At 40.0% G+C, this 27019-nt stretch overlaps 1 protein-coding gene across 10 annotated transcripts in view; it reads right to left on the reverse strand.

Annotated features, from left to right (window-relative positions):
- Nucleotides 1-26323, reverse strand: part of ATP11B (ATPase phospholipid transporting 11B (putative)) — a 70273-nt gene extending 43950 nt beyond the window's left edge. For 6 of the 10 annotated variants that reach the window (XM_075418258.1, XM_075418264.1, XM_075418262.1 and 3 more), the window contains exons 1-8: nucleotides 26113-26322; nucleotides 11735-11851; nucleotides 10823-10912; nucleotides 7635-7715; nucleotides 3231-3338; nucleotides 2940-3068; nucleotides 2714-2817; nucleotides 1411-1458 (exon numbers count right to left, since the gene is read on the reverse strand). In XM_075418258.1, the coding sequence (XP_075274373.1) occupies nucleotides 1411-1458; nucleotides 2714-2817; nucleotides 2940-3068; nucleotides 3231-3338; nucleotides 7635-7715; nucleotides 10823-10912; nucleotides 11735-11851; nucleotides 26113-26139 (704 nt within the window). In that variant the 5' untranslated portion in view covers nucleotides 26140-26322. Of the gene's footprint in view, nucleotides 1-1410; nucleotides 1459-2713; nucleotides 2818-2939; nucleotides 3069-3230; nucleotides 3339-7634; nucleotides 7716-10822; nucleotides 10913-11734; nucleotides 11852-26112 lie in introns of all 10 variants that reach the window. The other 4 variants (XM_075418259.1, XM_075418260.1, XM_075418261.1 and 1 more) reach the window with 2 other exon arrangements.
- Nucleotides 26324-27019: the final 696 nt, after the last annotated feature.

Here is a 27019-nt window from a genome sequence, read left to right on the forward strand (position 1 = left end):
AGCATGGCAGTAATGAATTCTGAAAAGCTCCAAGTGAAGTAGCACATAAAGTGACCTTAGAAAACTGCTGAGCAGGTTTTTGGAGGGGTTTGGGAAGAGTTTTTTTGCGGGGGTGGATAAGGCATCGTACTTGGGGCCAAGTGATCTGCCTTCTGCATTTCTGTATTTCTTGCAAAACCATTGACAAATCATTGACTCACTCCGAACTCCATGTTGCTCCTATCTAAATTTGACAGATGTTTGCTAGCCTCGTAGGGGGCTCTCAGGTTGAAAGACTGTCAGTTCTTCAGACTGGAGGCACACATTACATGGAAAACAATACTGCTTTAGTATTTGATTCAGGTAGAAATTCCAGTAAATAAATGTGTAAAGGGTAACATTTTGGACATCAGAAGAGTGAAAGAATCATAATAGATTTACCTGTTTCAGTGACACATTTATATGTAACACAGCATTTTACATTTTAAGGTGACAAAGTCTTTTTGATACCTTGATTATCAACAACTCTCAAGAGAAAACAATGAAATAACTTGCATGATAAATATTCCTAAAAATCTGGGTATTTCTTGTGAGTGATTTCCCTGTCTTTATTTGAAACCCTGACTTTTCTCATGCCTATTCTTCCTATTTTCTCTCCTGTCCTGTTGTGGTGGAGGAAAGTGAACAAGCAGCTGTGTGGATGTTTAGCTGCTAGCTGGGGCCAACCCATCGCAATTAGCCACCTTTGAGGAAGTCCACATGCAGATCTACACGGCTTCACATCTTTATTTTTATGTTTTCACATGTGTTTAGGTGTATGCTACTTGCTATGACTGCACAGGGAAATGCTGTGAGCATATTATTATATGCACATAGCTTTATGTGCATGTAAGTTTGTGTTGACTATTACAGATGTAAGCACTTACCACACAGTCCAAGTAGTACAGTAGTTGGAAATATATACAAAAAGCTACACTTTTGTAGCAGAGGCTTTATAAAAACAGCCAAATAACTTCTAGGAATTTCAACTGCAAAAACACCTGCTCAGTGCCTCTGATAAACAGATGACAGAGGATCTGTTGTAGTCTACATAATATGCCACTGGAAAACTTTTAAGATCACTAAATGTTTTAAGTAACAAATAGCAACAAAGTTACCAGCTGATTACCTAAAAATGTGCCTAAAAATTACCCCCTTCAGAACAGCCAAGCTTTCCAGAACTGTCCCATTAAATCTCAAAAACTGAGTAGTAATGAACTTTCTTTCACTAATTTTTTCTCATCTCAATCTTAAGTATGCAGCTACAACTGACACCTTGAGTAAAAATACCCCTCCCTTTTCCTATATTCAGCAGTAACTCCTTTTTGTGATGGTCCTGATTTTAACCACCCCCCTCAGGTCCAGACATTAATCTTATAAAATTTTATTTACCGTACAATTTCTTCAGTTTGTTGACTTATAGTTATTCTTCCAACAAATCTACGAGAGATGGCCATATGTTAGAATATCTACATAAAAAAACCTGTAAAAACTCCTCCACATTTACAAAAAGTCATTAATGGTTCACAAGTACTAAATAATTAACTTCTATTAACAATCAAACTAAAACCATATTGCAACATCGGCAATAATTTTACCAGAGATATTCAACAACAAACATTTATGCTTCAAAAGAACAGTCATTGAGAAAGTCTATTAGGTTACATTAATAAAACCACAAAAGATTACATTTCTTAGTTAAAACATACTGTGACTTGATGTTTCAGCACGAAATAATTCCTCAACAAATATCAGTTAGCATATTATCCATCAGAAATATTAATTTTTCATTTAACAAAGCCAATCTACTGTTTTTAAAATCTGACACGTACGTATCTAGCATGACCCCAGCTACAAATAGGGACATAAACTTCTACAATTGTACCTTAGCTTAACGTTCTCTACAAACTGAACTAAAGATCAAATATTTGAACAGATGCTCAAACTAAGTATCTTAGTATTTAAGAATTTAATATTTCTCAAAGATCCCAAAGCTTACTTAAGAATAACTGCTGTGATACACTTGGATTTTGAAAACTACTACTTGATAGCTACCATTTTCTATTATACAATTCAGGAGACATTTGGATGGGAATGTAACTTTTGTTACATGTGGTGCTGTTTTAGAGATTCTAGGCCATTGAGTGCTGACGTTAAAAGCTGAAATCAGATGCAACTGTTCTTATTCTGAATTTCTGCTGGTGAAGAATGGAGTTCACATCCCCTCTTGAGCATAAGTGAAATGAATTTGACCAACACATATCCTTAAAATTAACCTAAGCTTACAACAATTTGCTACAATTTGAGTTAATTCATTTAAAAAAATATATACTATATAGTACCGAAATCTCCTCACAGAGCCTTATAAAACTCCTTCTGCAACCTGCTCAGACTCATTGTCCATTTAATTTTTTTAAATTTGGAAACAAGTTTACTGGTTAGAACAGAAATGCACATAAGTGTCACGATTAAAATACAAAACATTACCCTGTAATTTCTGTTTTACTACTGAAATACTCAAATTTGACTTGTCACTTGCGACTTTCAGTAAGCACATACGTAGAAACACACTATTAAAACATAAAATTTAAGCAGATGTCTGGAGCTATTTTAATCCCAGCAAGATCCTTAACATTCCTCATATTGAACACTTCACTTCGATTTAATTTCAAAATATTTACTAATAGAGTGATACCTGTACAAATCTGCTTCTGGCTGCTGACATTCTATGACAGCTACAAGTTTGTCCAGGTTGGCAACGGACTGTAACACTGCTGTTTCTGGGACTGCAACATGTGTCTGTAAAACAGTGCCCATTAAGTTAATGGTACCGGACTACCGGACAGGGCGGGTATTTCAAGGCACTGAAAAAAACAGTATCTCAAATGAACTACATTCTAATTCATAGCAGTAACCCAGACCTTAAGATTGGTCTCTCCATCCAGACTTGCGGTGGTAACATGGCATGAACCGTCGACTCGATCAGATGACAGAAGCACCAGATCAACAGGAAAAGTCTCATCTTTGGCTACTCTGACAATGTCCCCCACCTAGTGAAGTGAACGCAAATGAGAAGGGTATAGAGTTTTAAAAGAGTTCATTTCAGCATTGTTATCGAATCAGGACAAAACAGGCCACAATGATTAGTAACGAAACAAGAGTGTTAGCTATGCAATAGAAACACAACTTTCAATTTATCGTTAGGCACATACCCTAATGTTTTTAGATCTCGTTTTTACAAGGCCACCACTTCGAACAACATAAACTGGAGCACCATTTACTTCATTGTCTGCTTTATGCCGTAGCCAGTCTTCATAACCCTGTGGAAAACACATACAAATTTACTTTTTAAGCAAGAAACCTATAACACATAACAAATATCTTGTAATATAAGCAAATGTGCTTCAAATTACTTGCTGCATAGCCTGAATACAGTCACCAACTTCTCTTGAGCTTCTACTACACCTGTTACTCAAGAACCTGGGAAACCTCTTGATTTATACCCACTTTACACACATAAGTAAAGGCAAATAAAATAGCAAAAGTGGTAAAGAAACTTAGAGTCCCACGTTCTGTTAAAACAAACAGGCAGTGACATCTTCTGCAGACAAAATGACCAAGCACTCATTCAATCTTTATCTACATGGATTAATATACCACAAACTGCGAACAGTCACTCCCAGTCTCTCCTTTGGATTCTATTGTTTTGAAAGAGAAGTAACAGACTGAATTACTTCATGCCAAACCATATAGCACTTCTTATAATTACTGCCATAGCCTATGCATGAAATCTTCAGATTTCTTTATTTTGTATAATCTGCTGTTCATGCATAAGCTCTGTAAAGCAAGAGAAGATGAATGAGAAGCTTTTAGGTTTTTTCTAAGCTGTAATGCAACGGTTTGCAGCAACTGAGTTTTTAAATGGATAAACCAAGCAGTTTTCCTTTACCTAATATTTGGCACCTGTAAGTACCCTTTACCCCATGCACACACATGTGCAAATGTTCATGAGAGTGAATCCAGGTATATGATTCCCTCCTGTTTTTCTAAATTATTCACACATCGCTTATTTAACCTAATAGCATGCTTGTCAATAGCATGATCTCTAATCCCCAGGTCTAGGTACTGTTTGGAAAGCCTCATGAACAAGAACAAGAAATAGATCAGTCTATGCAGGAAGTTCAGCTGCTTCTCACATGCTGGCAAACCTCCTCCAACTGATTTACAATAATAGATACACTTCCTAAAATGCTTTTCTGTAGGTGTAAAAAAACGTGAAAGAGTTAAAACCACTTCCTTTGAAGTTTGCAGACAGAAGGGGGCCCTCTGAAACAGGAGGCATAATCCCCATTCATCCTAGAATGCTACAAACATTATATATGAGTGTCATAACGTGAAGAGTACTAATGCAGACGCACTTTGGAGAATTCTGTGGTTGACTGGAGGTCGGAAGAAAGTTATATGATGAACTTAACATGTTAAAAGTATAGTTTTGCAGTTCTTCATGCACCTTCACCATTACTAGCACAAATGAGTAGGGACAGCACAACTGCACTACCTAGGTTTGAAAAAAAAAAAAAAAAAAAAAAATCCACGAAGGTAGCTTTATATGCCAACTACTTAAAAATAAATAATTTACAAGTGTGTAGTAATAGCAGCCACACAGAGAGATACTGGGAAATCAGAATCCTAAAACCCCAAAGTACAACTCTAAGACTCTTATAATCAATATGAAAACACAAGAGTCAGTACCTACAGCTCCTTGTTAAAGGTGACTGACAGAAGAAAACAAGGATTTAACTAACATCCAGTAACCTTGGGGCATCTGTCTCATAAACCTGAACAGCTGAGCAATGTGGGCATTTGGCAAAGAACTGAAATTTACCTTCTTTAGAAAGTACAGATTTCAGCGCTTTCTCCATCTGACGCCTATTGCTTACAACACAAGGGTGACACCTCACACCAGGGAAATCTTGAGTCAACTTACTGTGGTCAGTTTGAATTCCCCCCAGATTTACCTACTGCGGCATTTTTGAGAGTTCCTCACTTGCAAATATTGCAAAAATACTGTTAAAAAGAAAGATGCAATAGGAATACAGAGAGTGTTGCTTAATTGCATGAACAGAAACTAACAATTAAGGATATAATTTAATTGAGGGATTTTAAGTCCTTCTTAAATCACTGCACCAATGTACTTGAGAAAAGGAGAAAATTAAGCCAGGCCTGCATATTATATTACCAGGTTCTTCATTCTCAGTTCAGACCTATATTTAATCCAAGCCTGCAAAGTAGTTGTTTCTAATTTACCCGACAGCTGTGTAAACATCTGCACCCAATCAACTTCTTTGCTAAAGACCTATGAACTTCTTGAAATAGACTAAGTTCACTAAAGTTCCTCAAGAAGTATCTTTATTTTGCTGTATTTTGTTTGGGTTTTTTAATTTTCATTTTATTTTTATTTATTTTCTAATTTTGGACTCCTCTGAGGACTGCACACGCACCTTCACAGGCACAAGCAGGAAAGTGCTCTGGCTAACAAGACAGACAAAATGACACAGCATGAGTTGCATCACTTTGCAGTCTTGTATGTCCTTCTGCTGACCGAGGTGCAATTACAATTCTAAGAAGAGTTCTGCCTCCTTGGCTGAGATTAAAATAAGGCTGAGTTTTTGGAGGTTTGCTAGAGGTGCCACGTTAACTGGCCGTCCAGAAGCAGGGGAGTTTTTCCACTTGCTGCTAAGCGGCTTGAACCCACACGCAATTAATGCTTCTGTTTCTCCCCTTCATCTTTTGAGAGACCATCAAGTTAAACATTTCTCCTGATGTAACTTTGTATAGAACCAATGCCCTGCAGCTTTCAAAAGCTGTTTCTTCCCCTAAAAGGTGCTTCCTATTCCACTTCTGGTTTGAGAGAAAATGGCAGCTGGTTTTGAGACCATACTGGGTATATTTCTCTCTGCGTTCCAGCAGAAGATTTATCTATCTCCCTTGTCCAAGCGCAGCCTGTTGGAAAGAGTACACTGAATTGTCTTTCCAAGATAACAGCTTGTGAATACTGTTTGCCTGCTTTGCAGCAGGTAGGATAAACACGAGTCCATCAGATCAGCTTAAGTGGTTCCAACAGTCCTTGCAGAGATATTGAGACAATCAGAAAAACTCTTGATGCTCAGCAAGTCATGAATGATTTGAAACTTCTAGAAGGAATGCCTGAATCTCTATTCTTTGCAACTGATGGTAAGATATTTGAATTTCCCAATATAATATTGGACATCTGGAAACAATCATAGAATCATAGGTTTGAAAAGACCTCTAAGATCATCAAGTCCAACCATCAAGGCAGTAATAAATTATTTTGGACTATTTTAGACTTATACAAGTCCAAATTCTTTCTGGAAAAAAATCTAATATTTATAACTAAGTTGCACAATCTCTTTCAGTTCACACACCTTTAAGGGATATTTTCCATTGCCTATTGATGACTCTTGAACATTGAATTTTGGGGAGCGATGACAACAACTGCAATTGAATAGGATTAGGGCACTCTACACATACACATTGCACAACAACAAGATGGAGTGTTAGTTTAAATACTACTCCAGCATTAAGATCCCCCCTGTCCCAAACACCATTCTATCCGCTTGAAAGCCAGAGCTATTTTTACTTTTGCCCTATTTCAGGATGGCTTTGAGTCTTACTGGCACAGGAGGCAAACTGAAATTCCAGTTGTAGCTCCGTAACAGCCTCCTGCTTACCTCTCAGTTGCTATGACTGCATCTCTTCCCCAGACAGCACTGTCAAACCCTTTGAAGGGGACAGTTCCTGAAAATTACCTCCCTACAGAAGAGATTACAGCTTCTATCCACATCACCTCTTAATTTATGTGCTTGTTTCTTTCTCCTCTTGCTTTAAGGGTTTACATAAAACAGAAAGCTTTTTCCTTCTTTATTTTTTTCCCCTTTTTCTTTTTTTTTTTTTTAAACATTCTCCTTCCAGTGGCTCTAGATCTTAGTAGGATGTAGTATGGTGCTTGAACAAGATTTCTATTAAACTCAGAAGATTTTTCTTCTTTCCAGTGCTATAAAGCATTCCAAAATGTTTTATGCAACCGAAGAAAAAGATAACAAAACCAGAAGCTTTCTAAACCAAACCTTTTACCTGGTACAGGATTACAGTTAACATATATGTTACGCCATGAAACATACTCCTTGGGGCAAATTTGCCTTTTAACTACTGACAAACATGGATTGCACCACTGCTCCATCTATTCAAGCTCCTTTCTCAGTGTTTCATGTGGGAGGACTGGTTTTAATATGCAGCGAGGTGTGCCAAAGGACCTTTTAGAAAAGGTCTTATAACAAGTGACATGTAATGTTCAGACAAAAATACTGTCTGACAGTCATTCACCGTCCATTTAAGGGTACTGCAGTGACTCGCTGAGCATTTGACAACTAACCAAAATGCTCAAGTTCAAGCATCTAACAAGGAACATTAAACAAAAAGTCCTTTCTAAAAATGACACCTTTCTATTTATTTTTAGTATCTAAACATTATCTTGGTTAGACCTTAAGTAACTTTACCTTAGAAAGACTTCATGCTAAAAGATTTTTCCCCTTTACCTGTTTTATGGCTGTCACAGTTATGACAAAGAATAATGGCAATCCACTGGTAATGGGACTGGTAGGGGTATCTATCATGAGCTAAAAGAGAAAAAAATATGAAAATTAGCCCAATTTTAGTTTTACAATTGTATTTCCCAAAATAACCCAATGAAGCAAGATGACAAATATCTTACAAACTCCTCATTACTACCTGTGAGTATTTTTACTGCACTTTCTGCAGTATTTCTTGAGTAAAACTCAGTTCCTGAGACAAAACACAATACAAAATACAAAAATACATGTCAATAATGATGCAAAGATTCTAGGGCATAGAACAGACTTAATCACATTTGTAATGCACAAGCCAGTTTAAGGAAGGTAGGTTTTCATCCCACAAAAATAAATTCAAAAGTAATAACAAAGGAAGGAAATACACATTTTGTGAAGTTGTTTCAATATTCTACACAATCTGCTGCTTACGAGCAATGTAGAGTACAGTGACATACACTTCAGAAGTGAAAATAAAGTTAAAAATAGTAATTTCCAACAGTTTAGATATTAGAGAATGCTCTTTCTTGGACTGCTCCCTTCTGGTTCCCCCAGGCTAACATGCAGTTTTTACAATTTGTGCTATTATTGCTGGCATGCCAAAAGTGCAGTGTATACACTAAAATTCTGTATGTGGGGGGGAGGATGTCAGTGGTTCTCCTCTGCTGCAGCAAAAAAACAACATGGTAAAGTGCTGTAAAGAAAATATACACAAGAACTATTCAAAACCACGGATATCAATTTGATCCACTTTACCTGAGACTTATGGCATTGCTTTGGCAACCAATAAAGAAGGGGAAAAAAAAAAAAAAAAATCACACATGAAATTTACTCTGTTAAGAGCCAAGAACCTCACAGAGAAAACAGATTATGCCACCTTACAACATATGCATGAGCTTTTTTTTTTTTTACTGAAACACAGACAATTTACAGAGCACAACAAAAATCGGATCTAGCCCACAAATTGTCTGTTCCTCAACTGTAGCACTGCAGTTTCAGCTTGGCAGCATGTTGTCCAAGAAAACCCATGCCAAAAGCATCAGATTTTTGGCTGGACAGGGTTAACCATGACATTTCTGCCACCTACACTCTCTCCTCCTTTCTCAAGGGAGACTTATATGTGAAAATGGAGCAAGTTTCGTGATGGTGGAATTGTCATGGTAGCCTGCTCCTTTTGCCTCTTTCACCAGAACACTATGGCCCTTTGCCTGCTACACAGCTCCATCACGTGACCAAAATGCAGTCAGTCACCATGTTTCTCGCATGCATATGTGAGGTGAACAGTGTGGACTGAATCGTGCTGCATGTTTAAACCACACAAGAACTTGCCCCAACTCTGTCATCCCCATTGGATTCAGGTGGCAATGACAGACACTGCATCTTGGTCACACGAGATTCATCTGACAAAGAAGATCTCATGGTGATCAACTTTTAAAGGCACCTTTGCATTATAAAAAGAAAAATATTGGATATTAATGAACTTCCAAATGGGATCTGAATAAAAACAGAATTCCATTCTAACAAATGAACAAAAATGACTGCAGTTTTCTCCTGTTCGGCTTCCAAGAATACTGACATATAGACAAGACATTTCCGTTACAAATTAGGGCATCCACTCGAGTCACAAACTGAGAGAAGAACAGGATTACACTCTGAACGGAAGTTCTGCCTTTAGATCCATATTTGTTCATGGACATCACATTTAGATATTACTGAAGTCTAATAGTTTGAAAGGAACATGATCCAGAATTGAGCTAAAGAGGTAAATATGCATTAAAAAGAAGTTTTAAAAATACAACATCGTCTGTGGTTACTGTAAGTAACATTTAAGTTCCATCTCTCTCCAGCATGCCTCCATCTTCCTCCATATGTTAAATAGCATGAAACATCGTAACAAGAATGACAAAGTCAATATTCTTAACTAGGAAGATGGGATGGGCAATGCATTCTGTTAAGACTCAGAACTACATGGCTTTAGTAACTCCCAATGCAGGAATTCCCAGCCTCTTAGAAAGTTCGTATTTTCTAAGCATGAAAGAACAAAAGCAAGGGACACAGAAGGCAATGGATTAAAAATTGCAGAACTGGCCCCGCTACTGACATCTTGCACAGTCACAGACAAATCTTATGAAGTCTTTGGTATTCCTGTTTTTTTTTGTCGAATGAGGTACCATCTTTCAGACGCATGCTGTAAATGTTGGTTAAACACTGTTGGAGCACTGTTCAAAGCATTCTACTTTATAATGAAAGAAAAGTTTGTGTACTCCAAAATCTTGTCTCTGTCTCAGACATTAATTGGTCTTGCAAAAGTTATTACCTCTCCTTACAACCTTTCTCTCACTTATCCTTCATCTAATAAGTCTGCAATAGCTCAACAGAATTCAAGTACAATTACAGAGTTGGAGGTGTAAAGATCACAGAAAAATTACAGTCGTACTTTTAATATACTTGTGGATGTTCTTAATTAGAAGAAATGCACTCTGCTACAAAAGCCACAGTAATATTTCTGACCTATAAACAATGACTGATGTCTTCCAAACTGAAAACCTGTCAATCCTAGCTGTAAATTTTTATATCTTCATTTTATCTAAACAAATTAAATGAGGATCTTAGAACCGTATGATGACAGTGTGTTGATTTACAAAAGCAAGATTCCACCTACAATGAGAATATACAATAATCTATGCACAGCTCAAGAGCAAGCATCCTGCCCAATTTGATGCATGTGTATGGGAATGTCTGTATTTCTGCACGCTAATGTCCAAGAAGCACTTCAAACCAAACAGAGTAAACCTGCTGGTTTATTCAAACACCACCAATAGTCATAGAATTCCAAAGATGCATTTTGATTTCTGTGGCCAACTTCAGAAATTTAAAACTGTATTTTGAGGCAGACAATTGAGTCCCTGTGCTGGCAGTGGAATGGACTTTGAAATTGCACACTTAACTATATTAGCATTCATGAAGATAAAACCTAAGGACAGTACTTAAATTTGAACATGATTCTTTTTAAAGTTATATTCTTTTCCCAGAGAAGCTGGAAATGTGGGTTTTTTTATAGACAGAATATGTAAGTAGAGAAGTTAAATTCACAGAACAAAAATCAGTGGCAGAATTTACAACATAAATTGCAATTTCCTGAGTATTATTCAACTTACCTGAACCAAAAATATAATCAGAAAATAAAAGTTGGCTACTCTTCTGAACTGCTCAAATAAGTTTTTTGGAACAAAATTCCACACTGTGTACTGAAAAGAAAAAAGGGAGAGTGAGAGAAGAACAGTTATGATACACTAAACAATTGTTCAGTGAAAATCAGTTCCGCTTCCATTAAACTCCCTTAACCGAAATCTTTTCATTTTCCATCTCCCCTCCCCTAAACCTTCTTTTGGTCTTCCTTACTCCCACACAGAACGGCCGTATCCAATTTTTTTTAAGTACAGCTAGCAGGGAAGCATGGGTAACCACTGCATTGCCTTCAGTGTCAAAGTTTTAAATGTTCTCCTACCAACTGGGATAGGAGCAGCTGGAGTCATTTGGTTGCTTGCATCCTGGGTAGCAGGGAAGAAATTAATTCTTGCAGCTGTAACTTTCTCTCCTACACTACAGCAACAAGACACATTCCCACCATCCGTTCTATTGATTCCAATCCAAGGTCACACTAGGAGGGAATCTGCAATTGCAGTCCACTGCTGATTTATTTTATGCAGAGTACTAGCTTACAATTTGGCTGTTTTATAAATCCTCACAACCAGCTTCCTCCTTCCTTTTAAGTGATTATGTGCATCACACCCAGACATGGTCAACACTGGTTTAAAACCTACTTTTCTTCAGAAATTCTGACCAACTTGCTTAATTGTTCTGTATTTGGACAGGTTCTCAGAAAGAGGGATGAGAGCAGGAGAAAAATTGCATAGGAAGCAACCTAGCTTTTTCCCCAAAAGTTTAGAGCTTGTTGCATTTTGAATACTGTACATGCACCGTCAGGCATAATACACACACGTGCAATTGCTACACAACTTCTTAAGTAACATACCAAGTGGTTTTCCCATGACAAATTGATTCCTTACCTTGGACGATATGATTCTGTTGTCCGCAAACTTCTGAGGAACATAATGGCCATGCTGGGGAAAACGATTTGCTATATAAATAGTTCTTGTATCACTTTGATGTGGTGGGTCAAAACCCTAAAACACAAAACATCAAGAAAGACTATTTTATTAACTGTAGTTTTGTAAAATTGTTATCTTTGTGCTTGCAAATTATATCCAGATATCAAGCAGCAGTCTTACAACAGCAGCTTTAGAATAGGAAACAAAATTAACCTGTAAATTAAGAGTCTGCTGCCTCCAGAGAATTTTGTAAAATTGGGGGGGAGGGGAGGAATAAAAATCTCAATTTTCAGGTTGTGTACTCATTCTGGAAAATGAAAGAAAAAATCCTAAGTCTCAGAAAGGACAGAGAATATTTTCTATTATGCAAACTTGAAGCCCTGTGAAACTTATAAAAGAAGAAACAGAAATGGAGATGAAAACATATAAATTACAAAACCTCACAGCTGTGCTCATGATAACTGTAATAAAACAGATGAGAGAAGTAAGAGATCAAATCAAACAAGTCATACTAGTACGGTGTGATAACTGGATTTTGAAAAGATTCTCATCAGCTTAAGAAGAAAAGCATATGCATCTGACTAGACAATAGTATTTTTCCAAACAAGTTCTATCTCCAAGAACTAACATTTTGTCTAATCTCAAATTTGATTTCCTGCCATTACCACCAATTCATACATGAGTGGTAGCAACACTGAAAGCAAACTCATAAAAAAAAAAAAACAACTCAGAAATACTTCTCAACCGCTCCCTCCCAAAACAGAAGATGTGACTGCGGGCCCTTGGAACCAAAGCCCCATCTCAGGTCTAATGGTCAGTATTTTCATCAACTGCCTCTGCAAGGGGAATGCAGGTATTAAATCTGGAGATGACCCCACCTCAGAACACCAAATGACAAGAAAAAATTAAAAATCATCTCGACCATCCAGAAGCATGGAAGACTGAAAAATACCACAGTTAGACACAATTAACTCCACCTACAAAAAGAGAATAAAAGCCCGTACAGGAGTTCTGTAGCAAAAGAACAAAAGGCTGACCACAGGCTGAATGTGAGTCAGTAACGTCATCCCACTGGGAAAAAAGGGCCTCCATACTAAGGAGGCTGGAGGGAGGAGCAGCACCTACAGTTGAAGCACTGTGAACCAACTGGACAGCATCCAGGAGTGGAACATGAGCCACAAGAGATCCCAAAAACATGACATACAACGCAAGGCTGAACAACCTAAAAAGTAAAGAGCAAACAAATTAGGGTCATTTAGCCTAGAGGAGAGGAAACTTGGAATATACTAGCACATCTTCCGACATATGAAAGACTGTTCCACTAAGAAAAGGGGTAATCTGAAGGACAAAGAACAGAAGTAGGCCTAAATTGCACCTAGGACAACTTAGCTTGGATATTGGGAAAACAAACAAAAATTACTTTCTTATGGAAAGGAATAATTAAAAACCACAATAAGTCATGTGGGAAGGCTGCAATGTCTCTAACACAAGGGCTTATATATAGGTCATTCAAGTCTATCTTTAATTGAGCCTTTCCTGGGGCTACATGACTCACCTGAATCCTTCCTAGCTCTAATGTTCTGACCTAGAGAAGTAGGTGACAGCAAAAGACAGCAAGCAGGACGGTAAAACAGTAATAATTCAGGTAACTGGCCAAGAAAAATACTGAAATAATAACCAAAAGCTTTAAGACATGGAACAAACCAGTGAAATTAAATTTGGAACTGTTAAGTTGATTGATAGGGAATCAGTGTTTGGGAAGCAGTGAACTTCAGCACGAGCATCGCAAATTCCTAATCTTAGAACCGACTTCATGCTGTATACACAAATTCTCCTTGGTCTTTGATGCCAAGTGAAAGGACAACTAATGAAACAGGTCGAAAGAGCTTTACCAATTCCACTACCGGAGGTGAGGAAACTACCTTTGCAGTTGTGTTGCTCCACTTGTGAAACCGGGCTCAGACCTTGACTGCTGTCACATAAGAACTGACACTTCACAGAACTCTAACAGAAGACACTTCTGTAGCAGTTAACTACAAAGGGTGATGAACAGTAAGCACAATGAGCTACATAAAAAATGGCTGGTATAACCAACCAAGAATTTTCTTTAATCGATGAAGTTCTCTAACACAGGGTGTTAGGTATGTTCACATTCCGGATGCTGTTATTTTAAAGTAAAGGAAAAATTAAAAAACCTCTCAAACATACACATTTTTTTATTTGGCATCATTACCACAGAAACATTCTGCTTCAGAAAGAAAGAGGTCCAGATGAAAGAACGGAGAAAGAAAGGGAAGGGGGATTTTTTCGAAGAGATTTGAAGGAGAATAAACTTTAGATGACAAGCAGTGGAAGGCTGCACTAGTCACATGCACCGGTATAGAAGCTTGTTTAAATATAAGAATGCAGTAGGGAGATAAAAAGTAGATAGGGCAAATAACTGGAAGAAATATATAAGATGCCAAAGGCAAAAAGAAAGGAACTGCTCACAACTGAGAAAAGAAATACAAGCATGAAAGTAAGATTTAAAAAAATGTACCTGTTAAATGTTGACACAAAATTTAAAGAGAGAACAATGCTCATGGCAGAAGTATTTTGGATATCTGACATCAGTGACACATTATTTGTACATCAATCCAGAAGATGCCACAGTAAAAGTGTTTCACAAGCAAGAAAAAACATGCTTAATTAGTCAGACTAGGTACACAGCTCTTTTCTATCTCAGAAAATGTCTGGCACTCACAAAATGCCAGACATCCTCACTTTGGAAAGTCATATTCTACAGCCCGAAAAAATTCCACTCTAAATCAAACAGATGTAAAGCAGAGAAAAAACAGTAAAAGCAAAGAAAGCGACTGGCAGTCTTCTGATGGTGATAAATGCTAATCTCCATGCCACTCGATGAAAGTTATTCAAAGATAAATGAAAGATTTGAGAGTGACTAGGCTATCACTGAATTTTTTCCAAAGTATTTATGTAGTATTCTAGTATGGCCCCTTTAGGCCACTGTCTGAAAACCTGAAAGTTGATGAGGTTAATGATTTTTTTTTTTTTTTTTTTTTACTATGAAGAGTAAAGACCTCCATACAACTCAAGCCTAAATGCACAGGCACTTCTGTCAGAGAAGACCACCTCCGCTGAAGCAGACTCAACTGATCAAAGGCAAGGAATCTGCTTTCCACATCAGAATCTCAGGCCACACGAGTTTACAGCCATGGCTGCGCAGCTAAAAGCTTAAAATTGCAGTCCATACACACTTAACTCTGTTTTGTTGAAATTTATCACTGAGAAAGTGCAAAAGCCGTGCAGTCAGCAGATCTATGGAGATGGCAATGCACAAGCCAGGCAGGCTGGGGACAAGAACCTCTTCAGTTGTCAGAGCTACAGTTGGCAAAGGGACACATCCTTGACAACCTTCGTGACCTGACTGCAGCCACAGCAGGAAATAAGTGTCCAAGCTGGGAACAGAACCCAGATTTCCTAAGATTCATGTCTGTAACTATGAAAGATCACTTGAAATTACCCAATAACCCTGTCATCACTCAATTAGCTGGTGAGACCAAGCAGATCTTTCAGGGAAATTTTAATTACACGTCCCTCCAAGGAAAATTCTGCACAGACGCTGAACTTAATTTTCCAAGACCTTTAACTTTCCTGTAACTATGGGGCCGGTCACAGATCCTGCTCTTGACACAAAACTGATTTGTGGTCCAAATTTCTGCCCAGCAAAGGGATTTTGCGTAGTATCTACATGCAAGACAGTAAAGAGGTGCAGAAAGCACACTGTTTCCTAATTTCACTTATTAGACAGGTCTTTCTCTTTCTAATGTCATTATCAAACTCACCTGCACAACCAGGGTAACATGCCCTTGCCAAAGGATTTCTGCAGCTAAATAGCATGAGCAGAGAATCCCTAAACTAAATTTTGAGTCTTGCAAAAAGATTCTGTTGTCACCAATATCTTTCAGCAGAAGTTAGTTTTCCTGCGATTATCTAGTGATCAGATTTCTACCTAAGTGCATAGATCATTGACTTCGTAACAAATGAAGCTGAGTTTATTACAAAACCTGATACTTAAGGTTTCTTAATCAGGTGTATTACATGAATCAACTGTAAATAAAATAAAATTTGACCATGACAAAAAAAAAAAAAAAAAAAAACAACCCATGCTGCAAATTAAATCTAGCTTTATTGGCTGAAGTTCAGCCTCTCAGCTGATTCATCCACATAAACCAGGCATTATCTACTCCCTGAAATACAGCTTTCATTTTTAATCTTTGATACACATCTCCCCAGTAGTAATTCTGCACCCAAACTTGACATGTTTGCTTTTGAAAATAGTCTAAACGAACGCCATTTACATACAACACACAGATGTTCGAGTCAAGCTGATTTATAAAGCACAAACCAAAATAACTTTTTGGAAAAAAAAAAAAAGAAGAAAAAAGTGATTTGCAGTTTTCCATTTTTATGAATTCATAATGACTCTAAAAAAAGTCAAAGTAATTTTTACTAAACCTCTTCAGCAGTGATTTCGTTAGAGTTCTAAAAGTTAGACAATGACATCCTCTGTGTAATAATTAGGATCCTTTAAAACAGCATAGAAAACATCCTGGAGAACTGAGGAGAAATTCATGACTGTGATTTTATGCTATTTCTTTCATTTCTTTCTTCCTACATTTTGTCTCCATCTCCACTACTGTGCTAGAACTGCCCATGCAGCCATACAGTAAAGTGGACTGGAAAACCGATCCAATCAAAACCCCACCATTTTCCCAGTTGTTTTTAATTTTTTTTAATGTGCAAGTTCCCTAAAAGCATTGCATAGCCATGCCAATAGGCTGGTGGTGTAACAAAAGGGTACAGTGTGGAAGAAAAATTTTATACTTCTGCCAAGGAAGCATTATTAGCACGAACAACAAATTTGGCAACTGGAGAAATAGGCAGAGTAAGCAAGGCAGAAGCACTATGAAAAAGAACCGTGCAAAGGAAGAGTCTGCCCTCTTAACACCTGCAAGCATAAACAAGTAAGAATAAAAACCTTTCTCAGCCAACTTGTTCATACAATATATACTCTCTATTGCAGACTCTCCTTTCTTAAATACCACCATTAAAAAGCTTAACTTCTGGCAGCACGCACGTATGCCCTCCCCACACACTCCACAGCACGAGGCAGCAGAAATCTGCAGATCTTTCAGCTAGGACACAACAAATCAATGGCTGCTTCAAGCTCTGCAATACATGAACCGATAATTACACATCATCTGACAACCAATTTTTGCTTATGATTTGCATAAAGCTAGTATACTTTAGCCTGATCTTCCAAGTGCTTCTGATTCATAATCCACAGCTTTTACCGGGGGAAGAAGCAAAACTGTATGTGTAAAAGAACTACTACGTGACCAGTTTTCAGTGAAAGGCATTTGAAAGCAGGATGTCTCAGTTAGACCCTCTTCCTCCTTTCAAAAACCACACTGAACCCTGCCAAGGAAAGCAGCAGTTCTCCCCAAAGCCCTACGGACACCATGCACTGGTTAATAAAACTAATAAACAGAGAAAACTCAGTCTCAGGAAGCCTTTTTCCCAGGGAGCTGACTGACTGACTGAGGCCACAGAAACAGACCACCCCATTTCCTGGCAGACAGCCCAAAAGCCTGCTCTTCTGCTGCTGCCAAGATATATTTTGATGAAAGGTGTTTTAAGGAAATGAATTTTCTTGCTTTGGATTTTTTTCTGAATATACACAGCATACCTTTCCCTTTGTCAGATAAGATGATCTACTCACGCCATGCACATTTTCAGAAGTCTGTGTAAACTGGTACTCAAAACAGTCAGCCAACAATTCTTTCAGTCATATAACTGGGCAATAGTCAAACTTAATTTGTTGTACCAAAGGTTAGCGTGAAGGAAGAAACAGCCTCTCACATCTGTTTTAAACACTGCTCTAACAACTAAAGTAGTGAATCAGCTGAAGCACCCTGAGTTTTATATAGTGCTGTGCAATTTGTTCCTCCTCTTTTAAATACCACTGCAATAAAGAAATAAAACAGTGTTCGAAGTCATGCACTATTCATGCAACTTCCTCTTCCTGCTTACTGTATCTACAGTTGTTTAAAAGATCTCTTAACGAATCACGTAACCTCTTCAAAGACCTCTAACCAGACTACACTATTTTGTGAACCAAACACTCTAGGAAACAAGGCCCGAGAAAATATGAAGCAATAACCCTTCCTTTCACAAAGCTAAAAAAAGGCCTAGTGCTGTATTTAGAGCAGTCATACTGGTGCGTGGAACAGTCCTGGTTACACACAGCTCAAGTTGTTCTTAATTTACCTTCTTTCGTCAAAATGCTCACAAAAATAACTTGGAAAAATCCTTATTAAAATTTTAAAATCCATCTATTTTCTCCTTCTTTACCCTCGAAAATAACAATCAAGCTAAACTGGCCTCATTCGCTGCTAACACTAGTTCCCTGTGCCACCTTCTCCATTCAGGCGAGTGATTCCAAACATACTGGTCCTGTAACACCAATAAAATCAATGCATTTAACTAACCAAACGCCTATAATGCATTCCTCATTCGTTGCTTTATTTTAGGATGCTCCCTTTCATGCTCAGACACGGAGATTATGAAAATTATCAATAATGAACAGATCCAGTGACACTTTTGCTCAGAAGCTTTTTGACAGAAAACAGACTTTACAATAAATGTGTATTCAACTCTAATAAAGCAAGCAACTTAGTTAACATTCAGATACTAAGAAGCAAACCTCAGCCTCAGAAAAATGGCTAGTGGCTCCCAAATTACTTTGCAAGGCCATTCAGTGCTCGAAGTTGAAGAGGTCTAAGAGAAATTGAGGCTTGACAGTGTCTGTAGTCCAAAACATCTGGTCTTTTGCTGTGATTCCCAAAGCAGCCCATCGCTCTAAAGAAGTGGGAATGAAGATGTCTGAAGTTCCAACTACACGGTTTCATTTCAGAACTAAAAGTTTTCTTCTGTGGGCTCCAGCAATGAGTTATGCTTATCAGCAGTATCACCTCCCTGTCAGACACGTACAAACGGAGGGTAGGCAACATCTTCAAAAGTTGAAGGGTGACTTTATATACTATATCAGAAGGCAACTATACGGCATCATATTTAATAAAATAAGAATTGAGATATCAAAAACCAATAGCCACTTTTCAAAATATATAAAGTACTTTGAACATGGAAACTGCTATAATTCTGCAATAATCAATCACACAGAAATAGCAGTTACTAAGCAAAGTCACACTAGAAAATACAGAACCAGTACAGTAAATGAAACATTCAACACACAAATCCTTCATATACCTTGAACAACCATAGTATCTCAAAAAAAAAAAAAATTTTTTTAAATCTATCTGCCTGCACAGTCCCTGGCTTCATTTGAGTCATTTCACAGCAGAAATATTTTTCTTTGATTTTCAATATTAAATAAAGCATTCAAACGTGTGACAGGCTCTGAACTTTGTTTTCATTTCAGGTTAGAAAGCAGTTCCAATTTTGTGTTTTTGTATATGGTGAAATTGCTAGCTACATTTGTTGAGTCCATGACAGGACAAATACAGAAGAATCATACATTCCTATGTGAATCATTATAAAACGAAATGCTGTTTACCCACTGCTCTGAATAGTCATTTATAAAACTATTTTACACAAGCATGAAGGGCTCCTGTTCCAGGCTACTCATATGACCACTATTCCCATATGAATATTGAAAATCAATATTTATTTATTTCAATATTTAGCTTGGTTCTAGCAGTCAATAGCTACATGGGCCGATCAGCTCCTGCACTACAAATCTAATTCATGTATTCCTTCAGTACGAAAAACCTTCAGAGAATTCTTCCCCCAAAACTGCCCCTAGATAATAAATCTTAAGGCTTGTTCAAAACGTGTGCCAAAATTATACTGACAACTGCTCTGACGGTTATTGCTCAACAAATTTAATGGGAAGAGAATCTGGTTCATAGCTAGAACTGTCTAGCTCTTCCTTTTAACATGCTTTGATAAAGACTGCTCTGTAAAACTTAACATTACAGTTCTGAGTCTACCCCACTCATAGAATACCACATTAAGTTTTAATTCCATTTCAAACACAATTTACAATCTAAATATCAGTCTAATGTCCTGCTTTCAGACATGTCTGCAAACTAGTTTATCTCTAAAGCTTGCTACATCTTAAGCTCCCTTTCTATTTTGTTGCAAGTCTTTTTCCAGACAGGTATGTAAGTATCTGCCAAAATTCGCACAGCCACCCATAAAACCAGCATAAAAATGTGCAAAGGGGATAGCAAAACGCGTAACAAAATGTAACAACATATAACAAAATACACTTTTTGGTATAAACTATACAAAACTTCTTTCCCCGGTAAAATACTTCAGGATGAAAACAAACAGCTCGCCTTTTGTCTGCATCATTATCTCTCCTTCCCATTTACAGGAAATTTCTCCTTTCCCATGCTTATTTTTACTCAAAGTAAACAGGAAAAAAAAATCCTCTTAAGTCACAGCATGTGGGAGGCCAAGAAATTGCAGGGGTTTGTTTTTTAAATCACAGTGTAGCTGTCAGTCCTACTGTCTCTCTTTTCTACCATGGTCTGTACTATTGCCAAGTGGTTCTTTTTCCAACAGGATTTGAAAAGAGGTTTGTATTAAAAAAAAAGTCTAGCTGCAAATATGTCACCTGTGTTTTGCTGGAAGATACGACCTTGCGTTTACAGAGACACTTTGTCAGATCTGTTTTGCTGCAGTTCTTATCATCTGGCTGACAAACAGATTTCACGCTAGAAATTAAAGGATTTTTTTAGAGGTATACTGTAGGTATCTTTTTCCCACCAAAATAGTTACAGAAGCAGTCATAACTACCAACCACAACACAATAAAGAAAAACAGATGGCAGATCACTAGTGAAAGGCACAAGTCACCATGCTTTTAATGAAATTTAAACCCAATATGTTATTTTTCCCTTGTAACTCCTATCTCTCCACCGCAGAAGAAAGCAACCAAGTTTTAATGAATTCAGCCAACCCACTCAAAACAACTTTATAATAATAATAAAATAATAAAATAAAACTTTTATTTCATTCACATAAAACATAAATCAACGTTAGCTATTAAGGGGGCAGGACCCTGTTAGTGCAGGAAAATCATACAGTCAATGAAATGGTCATATTATTGTGCAAAAAGTGGAACTTTGGCACTATAAAAATTTGCTGCTTAAAAGGCTTATGGCAAGAAAAAAAAAAAGCCTGGGACAAGATACAGGTCAACATCCAGCCTCACAGCAAGGCAGCACCTCACACAACCCTGATTTTACAGTGGTCTTTGAAAGAAACAGCATCAAGACTGGTTTGAGTAGGTTCTAGTAGGCAATCTTTAGATTTAGAGTTTAATTTTTAGAGGTAAGATTTTAAAACTATACACAGGACACAACAGATGTTTCCGTTTGGAACAGACAGCTGGCTGAAGACAGGGCCAGGTTCTGCACGCTTTGGAACACACTGTGCTGCAAACATATTAGCCTTCAGCAGTCGCAGAATATAAAAAGAAAATAAGGTTAAAAGATCCAAACACAATAGGAGGACTAGTTCAGCAGATCACAGAACAGCAAAAAAACAGGGCTGCATTTTATCCAGTGTGAAGTTACACGAGGGGAGCCGTTAACCCCCAGTTCTCAAACTACTCTACCCAAAGCAACGCAACCTTTAGGCTGTTCCAGCATGCATCTCACCGACCCTTCAGTGACAACACTGAAGGTATTAGCTGGGCAGTCTGAACCAGAGGAATCTTTTGAGCAAATATGCATTTATTTTTCTAATATACAATAACAAACACTCACATAATTTTAGCCAAAAAGGAGAACAGGCTTCAATGACAAGTAAGAGGAGGAAGAAATTGTACTCCAGAAAAGCAATGTGATTTCTGAAGCCAGGATTCTCAGTCACTGGATTAGTTCAAAGTACTTTCAGCATTCAAAAAATACAGGGCATTCTTTGGGGGGGGAAAAAGAAGCAACTGGATTGGTTCAATTCTATAAAATGATTAAGTGAAAATAATATGCACATGTCAGTGCAAACAAGAAGATCTAATGCTGTCCACCTTGTTCAGAATGCCAGTGACTCCACAGTATCACAGAATACCATCTGTCGTCTCAGAACACCTTAACAGATACGAATGCCTGGAAGAAAAATGAAGAACATCCCAAACATACAGTCCTCTAGTGCTAAGCTATTCATGGACTTTTCCCTTCTTAGTACAAGAAACTTTTCATTACCTCGCATCCAAAGGATGAACAAGAACACTCCCACAGATACTGTCCTGGGGGCGGGGTGTGACAGGGACAACCAACACCAAAACAGTCAAAAACATTCCTTGTGAACTCCTGTCGTCCCTCCCAATCTGAACCTTCCTATAATCATGAAATGAAAGTCTGGTAACTAGGTTTTCCAGTTAAAAGACATCGATCCAAAGGAATTCATCTATACATTTTGTCTTTGACTTCCAGTTAAATATCAAAGCTGCATTCACCCAACTCCCTTGCTCTGCATAGTCTAAAAGCTGTTGTCCGTGCACAACAGCATTCAGGTTCTTAAATTGTAGGAAGATACTCTGCCAAATACAGCATAACTGTGCTTCTCTTGAACTGTCATTTATAAAAGCGAGACCAGGCAGGAAGTTCTTCGGTTTTCTCCATGCAGTATCTTTTGCACTTCATTGAACTGTTCGGTGAGAGATCAGAAGGCTCAAACTCCACATAAGAGCAACTAGAAGCGAAACCCAGAGATGCTTCTTCAATTGACAGGACTGGTAGTTCCAAATTATGCTGCTAAGATCACACACAGGGGTATCCCGTCACACTTTTGGAGACCCTCCTTGCCAGACAACTGAAGTCATCATTACTTTCTGTTCATATCACTCCAACAGCTCCTACACTCCAGGCACCATCAGAACACTAGCACAGTCCAAACACCCTCCTAAATCTATCAAACTAGAAGTGATACAGAAAGTCACTGAGCATTACACATGCCACTTTGTACTCATTTTGTGCAGCTACTGCTCAAACGTGACCATGAAAGCCACAGTAGCACTCCGCTGTACACAGATTAGCTACGTAGTCCAACCCATTGTATCTGGAAACGCAAATAAAACATATGGTACTGTTCCTGAATATTAATGATGCTTCCTATCAACTGCTGTTTACCCGGCTGATTTTTTCAAGCAGAGCTGGCTGTGCCTGTGGTGTTATGCAACCCCCAGCAAATCCACACGCCTGCCGTCCTTCCAAGATCTCAAGGCAGCAGAGCTGGAACTCGGGCATCTTTCCTGCTCAAAGCTTGTCTTTGAAATTCATCGGGACATTCTACTCAAAGCAATGAATTCATTTGCCTCTACATTTTTTTATTACTAAAACATAAGTACTTCCAACTATTAACTACATGATATTATAATAACATAAACTATAAAGTTGCACACTGGTAATGACTTACTATCCAGTTTATATAGTACGGGACAGCATTAGATGAAGAAAAACTGATAAAGCATAGGGTGGTGTTAATTGTTTCTGAGCAAGCAAAGCAAACTGAAGGACACGATACCAAACCAGACCGTTTGTAAGAGTCCCACATCGGCACTGAAGACTGAGCAACAGTATAACTGTCACCAATTTCTGTTCTACAACAAATCACTGAAAAGATAAGTTACACCTCAGTTCGAAAACTGTTTTGGACTTGTAAGACCATCACAAAGACAAAGAAAGTCTTACATTCTCAGCACATCTCCTGTTCTCAGAGGACTCGTCATCCCTTTATGTAGCTATACAGGTATGCATAGATCTTCCCAGACTAAAGCACAGCAAAGTCACCACCTAAAGAACTTAGCTGAAATAATTTGAATTCCATACCAGGTCCTCTCATTACTTACGTCTAAGACCACCTGCTTCATTTTCCCTGCCCCTTTCACAACTCTTGAGAACACCATATATGCTCAGGACAAGCTCATTTATCGGTATATGAAATACTATCCTAAACAAACAAGAAGTTGCAAAACATTCATTGGTTTCATACAGAGAGTACTTCATAACTACCTAAAAGCACCTTGAGCAAAGTACCAGTCCCTCCCCCCTTCCCCAGTCCCTTACTACTTCCTGACATTTCTCCACACCAACGTTTTTCTTTTGTACTACGACATTCCACTTAAATCATGCCCACGCACTTGCCTGGTTCCAACCCTCCTGGATGGAAGAGAACATTTTTTTCAAAACCTATTGCAACATCAAGCACAGGTACAAATACACGCTCTAAAGGCATCCAAACCCACACATTCTTCTCTTCTCCTGTCAGTAACAAATTAGACAGATTCTGTCATCCTTTGATGCAAATATTCTGCCACGCCACTCTTTCCACTCACTCTGTCTTCTCAGCATCTTTCTCCAGGTTCTCAGCCCTCTGACATTCTTTCAGAAACCTAAACATCACGGACATATGAAGAAGCGAAAGTATGGTGGGATCTATGTTAAACCAACGATTACACCCAGCAATGAGTCGTCGGAGTGTCTCTCTGAAGAAAGACACAGCGCAATACCTGTCTTAGGCCATTTTTCATCTTTATGAGCCGTGAAACACCAACCATTAAGGTCAAACAGTGAGGTTTATAAAAAAGCAAACACAAAACATGTATCGTTGCAGTAACTTTTCCTTAGTACCATATTTAAATGTCTCTTCAAGCATCTTGACTTTTTATTATCCCATTCTTCTATTATCCTGATTCTTTCCTGTCAAAACTAGTGCAAGTTTTAAACAGCTGTTTTCCCATCAGACAGTTTCCTTTAGAAGAACAAAAACTGCTCAGTGCTAGGTTTCTTGTTCATCTTGTTACACTGAGTTTTCACTTTCTATTAAAGTCAAACATATTTCTGGAAAGCTGGTCAGTGTACTCACAGGGAGAAAAACAACCATGATTGATACGTGAACTCCTAGCACTGATACCATCCTAATCTAAACTCCACAGAAGACAACATACTGCCGCTTTAGAAACCACACACACAAACCTCACGCCACCTTCAAGGGGAAAAAACAGTAGCTATGCTACGCCAAACAGGCTTTGTTCTAAAAAACATGTGTACAACTGTAACAGAAGAGAAAAGTGCAGTCAGGGCTCAGAATAATTAATTTCCAGGTCAGTAACTGTTGGTGTCAGACCAAACTAGTGAGCACTGTCAGGCTGGCACTGAGACCACCACCACAAGCTCCATGCTTCAGAGACAGATCTGGGAACATCTATGGGCTGTGGAAAAGGAGGTAGGGAAAGAAGAGGAAGAAAAAAGAATCTTTTTTTTTTTTTTTGAAGTGATGTAACAAATCGAACAAATCATTTGTGAGATAGAAGCTTGAACCACTGAAATCTAAAAACCTAAGTAATGTAGGTTCTTCTAACCTACCTGGGCAACACCTGTCCCTCAAGGTAACTCCTTGAATGAAAAATGGAACGAAAATTGGAACTCCAATGAATGGAAAGTTTGTAAACACATAATTTCAAAGGAATTTTTCCCTTTGAGAAAACGCGAGAAAAATACTGCTGGAAGGGACCGGAGGCCGGCCAACACTTCCAACCAAACCAGCCCAACTCCACGAGCTTCCCCGCTGCCGTGCCGCAGACGTTACCAGCGCAGCCAGCGTCGCAACGCCTGGCGAGAGCAAGATGCCCTCTCGGCACAGCCTTTCTCAAGTGGTTTCTCCCGCCGAGAGCATTTCACGGGTGTTTTCCTCCCACTTCTCCTCACTCGCCAGGCCCTGACGCGGGCGGCGGGGCTCCGGGGTGCAGCGGGGCGGCCGAGCCCAGCGCCCACCGAGCGACAGCAGCCCGGGGGGATTTCGCAACGGGCAGGCGAGAGGGGGAGAGCCCAGCCGAGCCCCGAGCCGCCGGTCCGCAGGAAAACGGCGCCGTCACTCCGCCGTGAGGAGAAGTTCGGGGAGCCCTCCCCACAGCGGCCACCGCGCTTTCATCCGTGGCAACGCGGTCTCAAGCAAAGGAACTCGAAACAGCCCCAAACCCTTCGGTACGTCTCAAAAAAGAAATTTTAAAGAGAGGCAACGATGACCCAAGCGAAGCCTGCAGGTCTCCCCAGCCTTCGCCCCTCCCGGCCCTACTCCCCCTCGCTTCCCCCGGGGACACCGCGGCGGCAGCAGCCCGGGCAGAGGCGTCGGGACGGGGCCGCGCCCTAGGGCCGGGCCGAGGCGAGGGGGTGCGCGGGGCGCACACGGGCAGCCCCCGGCCGGGGCCCGGCGCCGCTCCCTCCCGGCCCCGCAGGCACCTACCAGCTGCTGCCGGACCCACCGCAGCATCCCCGGCGGCGCGGGTCGCGGCCCCCGCGGCGGGGCCCCCTCGGCAGTGCCGCGCACTCAGCGCCTGTCGCCGCCGCCGCCTCAGGCCCGCCGCCCGCTGCGGGTCCTCCCCATGGCGCGGGGGCCCGACGCCGAGTTAGGAGCTCCCCGCCGCCGCGGCTGCCCGCGCCCCGACGGCGCCATCACAGGGCCCGTGCGGCTCGCCCCGCTGCCGCCCGCCCCGGGAAGTGACGTCTGAGGGCGGGGTGCGGCGGGACGGAGGGAGGGAGGGAGGGATGAGGGGACGGGGAGGGGGCGGCGAAGCGTTCGGTGCGCCCAGGGCCTCGGCTGCGGGGGCGAGGGGCCGGCTCTGGTGCCTTCACGGCCCCGAGCGGCCGCTGCTGGGGGGCAGGGGCCATCGGTGTGTCCGAGTGACCGGGGTCCGGCCAGTCGCCCGCGGGGCCTGGGGCGGGGGGGTCCTCCCCGCAGAGGAGCCCCAGCCGCGGCCTGTCGGGTCTCTGGGCCCCTGGGCCCGGGCCTCGGCGTCTCGAGACCCCCTTCTCTAGTGAAGTGAAGCTACTTCGCAGCTTCGTTATTTTTACCTTGTTTTCTTGTAAAAAAAATGCAAAACGTGCTGAATATAAAGACTTTTGAGAAGAGGTCCCCATAACCACTGGTTTAAATTTCACAGGCAAGCGCGGGGTGCGTCAGTAGACCGACGCCAGGCACGCGTGCAGGGCGGGTCTGGCACCCTTCCCTTCTGGCTGACGGCGCTGTAGGAAGCTGCTGCTTGGTTAAGATGGGATGTGGCAACATGCCGCTGTCAGGCGGCGATCCCTGCAAAATGTTGCATTTTGCTCTGAAAACCGCCACTGCTTCGGGCACTGGAGGCGTGTTCAGC

This window comes from Opisthocomus hoazin, chromosome 4 (genome assembly GCF_030867145.1).
Source record: "Opisthocomus hoazin isolate bOpiHoa1 chromosome 4, bOpiHoa1.hap1, whole genome shotgun sequence".
Lineage (NCBI taxonomy): Eukaryota > Metazoa > Chordata > Aves > Opisthocomiformes > Opisthocomidae > Opisthocomus > Opisthocomus hoazin.